Source organism: Cladosporium halotolerans (assembly GCF_011745625.1).
Source record: "Cladosporium halotolerans strain TM138-S3 chromosome Unknown Sca199, whole genome shotgun sequence".
Lineage (NCBI taxonomy): Eukaryota > Fungi > Ascomycota > Dothideomycetes > Cladosporiales > Cladosporiaceae > Cladosporium > Cladosporium halotolerans.
This window is the reverse complement of record NW_027191648.1, coordinates 1-4,866: the sequence shown is the minus strand read 5'-3', so window position 1 is coordinate 4,866 and position 4,866 is coordinate 1. Positions and strand designations below refer to the sequence as shown.

The 4,866-nt window shown below is 51.0% G+C and overlaps 1 protein-coding gene across 1 annotated transcript; it reads left to right on the top strand.

Annotated features, from left to right (window-relative positions):
* Window positions 1-4,057: 4,057 nt before the first annotated feature.
* Window positions 4,058-4,866, top strand: WHR41_09690 (uncharacterized protein; the record flags this gene model as incomplete). Its single annotated transcript, XM_069378291.1, has 1 exon — window positions 4,058-4,866. A coding segment is annotated over one exon (809 nt), but the record flags the coding sequence as incomplete, so codon positions are not given.

Below are 4,866 nucleotides of genomic sequence, written 5' to 3'. Positions count from 1 at the left end.
GGTATCGAATCCACGAATTCTTCGGTAAAGAACATCAGCTCTAGAATGGCAGACTCATGCCAGGTAAGCAAGGGACCATACAGCCAAACGCTACGAGGTACCACCCCGAGAAGATAGTCGCGCTCACTTCTAAGAGCATCCACTAGAAGAGTAGGCGAACGGAGATCGAGCTAGAGTCCACTAGCACTCGAACACCATGTTTGAGTAGTATCCACAGAGGAATCGACTCTCCAATAGTATCCGAAAGAATCGACTCGATTCCTTCGAAAACAGGTGAGAGATTAGGGTAAGGGTGAAAAGAGAAGAGTCGATTCCTTTGCTAAAACAGGCTCGAATTTGGCCAAACCTTGTATATGTGAAAGCTCTAAATCAGTTCTCGATGCATGCGAGATATCAAATGCATACATGATACAATGGTGCGACAGTGAAATGGTGATAGCTACGCCTTTCCGTCTCGTCAGGCGTCGAAGACAAGGGTATGCCCCACAACAAACCCTCGCAAGCTCTGTTTACAGGTGCGTTCCCCAGCCTATCCACAATCCTAAGTAGTATAGCGCAAGGAACGCGGGTCGCGTTCTTTGGAACCCCTGCCCCGCGGCGCTTGCCGCGCTTTCTTTCTGTCCCGCCCGTCCATCCCCGCACCTTCAGTCATCCTTTCAATCTATATGATACAATAGTGCGAAGATTGACGCTGCTCGAGATGATTTTGCGCGGTTTTCACGCGCGACGCGACCTTCTCGCGCCCGCGTGAAAGTGCTCGACGTAAAGCTCTAAAGCGGTGTTGACATTCGTATCAAACAATCCTTCGCCCCCTCATTCCAGCCTGCTGATACAAGACTAACGTTAAGCGAAGACATGACGACTGCGGCAGAGGTGTTTCTGTATGTTTCAGATCACAAGATTGCTGTCTGTAAGTCTTGCTGCTATGCCGTCTGGCCAGATCGAGTCCGCGCCCATCTTAGGGATATCCACAAAGGCCTGACTGCAAAGGAAAGGGCGCGAATCGTCCAGGGGGTTCACGGCTGGCCAGGTATTGTCCGCTTTGGTGGGCGGATCGAACTGCCACAGGACCTTAATGAACCCATTGCAGGATTGTCTATCTTCACTGACGGAAAGCGGTGCCAGCTGGATCATGGGGACTGTATGTTCATCTGCCGCAACATCAAAGTGATGAAGAAGCATTGGCGAGATGTGCATACATGGAGTGTGGCTGGGGGAAGAGGGGGCTCCAGAGCGCCAGGTGTTGTGGAAGCTATGTCGCAGAGACAAGTCGACGCATGGACACCTGTGCGTTGTCAGCGGTTCTTCGCCTCGGGACAACACGCCGGGTACTTTGAGGTGCGCCCGGCACGCATTCGCCAGAGTTCAGAAGCTCGATTTGAACCATCTGGCCCTGATACCCTGGTTACTGCTGTTTTACAGGACCTTGCAGTCCTTGAGAGAGTGCAGCGTGAACGCGCCGAGGTAGTGTCTGACGATCCAAGCCTAAAGGAAGTTTCCCCTTGGCTGCAGCTAACGCGTTGGCCCTCATACCTACATGGGTACAAGTTGAAAGATGTCGCAGTACTGCTGGACCAGCCGAATGAACAATTTGAGCCCGTGTTAGTCGCCCTCGGAGACAGTCTTGAGCGTCTGGTCGATGACGCTTACAATTCGGTCTGCAGTGATAGCATCAATGCCTTCGACCAGATACATATCAACAGTTTCCTTCATTGACCACGCGCGACTGACAGGCCATTGTTTGTGAAGCTACAAAAGTCAACATGGCGGCAATACATCAAGATTTGGAAGGCTCTTCTATACTTCGCTTACCGTACCACCCGACAGGGTCAACGGATTTTGCTCCGCCATCAGCTCAATGTGCGACAGTCGGCCTGTCTTGAGGACACTATCGAGAGCGGAGAACAACTGGTTCGGTTGTCTACTGGCAGAGCAGACACAGATGGGCAGATTGCCACGAGTTTGAGGCGTGCAAGGAATGACCTTGATCACGCGTGTCTTGCGCTGTGCATTTCACTGCTGGACCATGATGTCACTGGCGACCTTTTTGAGAGCACGATCATAGCTTTCTTTGCCGTCTTAGCGATTGACGCTGGAAAAGGTATACTCAAGGAAGCCTATCACTTCACACCCAACCTTTCTGGTTTCATCAAGATTGCACAGATGTTGGTCATCCAAAAAGCCGTCATTGGTGCTCGAGCAGACGGGGGCGCAAGACCAGCCGATCTCCTTGACGAAATGCGAGAGCGCTTCTTGACAAGTGGAACGCGATCGCCTTTCAGCTGGGCTAGCAGACTACGAGTGTACAGCAAGAAAGTCCGGGATTCAACAACATGCCTAGGCTACATCTCATGGTCGGACGATGAGCGCACCGTCTTTTACAAAGGAATATGCAACATCCACATCGGTTCTTTCCGCAGTTTCGTTCGAGCCTCGGTCCACAAAGCCCAGTCTCAGCTTGGCGGTCTTCTATTACTCCACCCTGAAGAGAAGCGTGAGGACCTGGGAATCCAATTCCAGATGCATCGCATTATCGACAACCCTACCGAAAATGAGAAAGGATGGAACTTCCTGCATCATTCTGGGAACCTTAGCAAGGAGCTACCGCATCGTGATACTTGGCTCCTAGAGCGAGTGTTGAACACGCCGTGGTTGCGAGACGAATTTATGTGTTCAGGAGGTACAAGGCAGCAACCCAAGCGGAGCCAAAAGAACTTTCAGCACTATTTGGCAAATTTCGACTTGTTTCTCGAGCACCTACTATTGCTCATGCACCTAACATCGGGTCAGCCAGCCCGTGGCACTGAGATTCTGAGTCTACGGCCTGCCAACACTCTGCATGGTCACCATAGAAGTGTGTTTGTTGACGGTGGGGTGGTGAATACAGTAACGACCTACCATAAAGGCTACAGCACTACTGGAAACACCAAGATAATCCATCGCTTCCTACCTAAGGAGGTTGGTGAACTGCTCGTGTATTATCTCTGGCTCGTACAACCCTTTTGCAGGAAGCTAGAGATGCTAGTCTTGCGCAAGAGCGATCCGCCTTCGCCGTTCTTGTGGTCAAAATCAGGGTCTCATGATCCATGGGATAGCGAAAGACTCAGTCGAAGGCTTCAACGGGAGACAAAGGCACCACTTGGTGTGGCTCTCAACATTCCCGTATACAGACATCTGGCTGTCGCGATTTCACGTAAATACCTTCAGTGTGGCGGCTTCAAGCGTGATTATGGAATTGAAGAGTCGATATCTGACAGACAAGGTTCCCATACATCTTGGACCGCAGGTACGACCTACGCTCGAGCTCTCGAAGAGGCTGCAGGGCATGTTGAGGCGAGGAAGACAGAATATCGCAAGGTCAGCCGCGAATGGCATGAATTCCTGGGTTTCACGCCAAGCTCTCTCCCTTCTCGAAAGCGCCCGTTGAGTGATATAACGAATCGCACACAATCATCGATCAAGAAAGCAAGGCACGATGTCAATTCTACGAAAATGTAACTATGGGAAGCACGGGCCACCAAATTTGGCAGAAGGGGCAGATTCCATGATAAATCGGGGGCAGAAGTAATGAAAAGTACCGGTCGCATTTTGCTCAAGTTTGAACAAACTCTCTTTGAGGTACACTTTACTCGACAGATTTTCATATCAGACCATGAAAAGGTTATGGTGTAACGCTATCGGAAGTTGAAAATTTGGGCATTCTGGCTTGAAGTTCCAGCTCGGAAGCTTAGGGTTAGGGTCAGCGGGCATAATTGCAGTCCGGCTAGATAGAAGGGTCCGTCGCAAGCGGCAGTGGCTGGACGCTCGGGAAAGAGATGACGAATAAGAACATACTGATAAAGATGCGACAAAGCTGTATCTCGCTTCCCAAACATCTATCAATATAGCCCAGATCCCAGCTTGTCCAGGACATCACTGCGATGTCGTCGCAACGACCGGGATCATGAAAATTTTGCGACAGGGGGCGTGCAGCTGAACTCAAGCAAGATTGCCAGCTAGAAATAACAGGCAAAAGATAAACATACACATACTTTAGCGACAACGGCAGTATGTCAAGATGAACGCTTTTGAAGAATTATTTACACACTTCCCAAATTTTCGGATTATCGTTTGTAGAGATTGCAAGTTTGCGGTGGTCCCCGACCAGATAAAAGCGCATCTCAACCAAAACCACCAGACGCTCACGGCGAGTACGAGGAAGAACATCGTCGAGCAGGTGGGTAGGCTCGATCACGTTGCGTATAGGACAGAAGACGTCATCTATCCCGTCGCCGTACAAGATGCGGTCCGGGAGCTCGGCCCAGTCATAGAGCAATGCTTTGAGTGTAAAGAGTGCGGGTTACTCCGGGAGAATAGAAAAGGCATCGAGGCACACTGTAGGAAAGAACATAATTGGAGTAGCACAAAATCCAGAGGAGGGCGAGGAAGCTTTAGGAGTCAGGCTGCCAGAAATCAGCCGTTTACAGAGGGGCACTACTGTCAGAGGTTCTTCAAATATGCGCAGTGGACCAAACTCTTCAAAGTGTTGCAGGCGGTGCCGCATGTACAGAGCAGCCATCACGACTTCGAGGCTGACACGAGGGCGCAAAAACTGGCAGACGGAGCTACGGATGAATTGAAGAGCAAATTGCAAGAGCTCCATCGCCAAAGAGAAGTAGGTGTCAGCGACGTCAGGTCTGCGATGGACCCGTGGCTGGACCCCACGGGCTGGGCGTCACATCTAAGCGGCTTTGAGAAAGAAAAGCTCAGAGCGAGCTTGAACGCAGCACCGCAGCGAGAAGCCGACGAAGAGGGCCGGCAGGTAGTCAACGAAGAGGAGAACGCCATCGAGGCAGCGTGTAGGGCGACCGGAAGCGCGATCAAAAA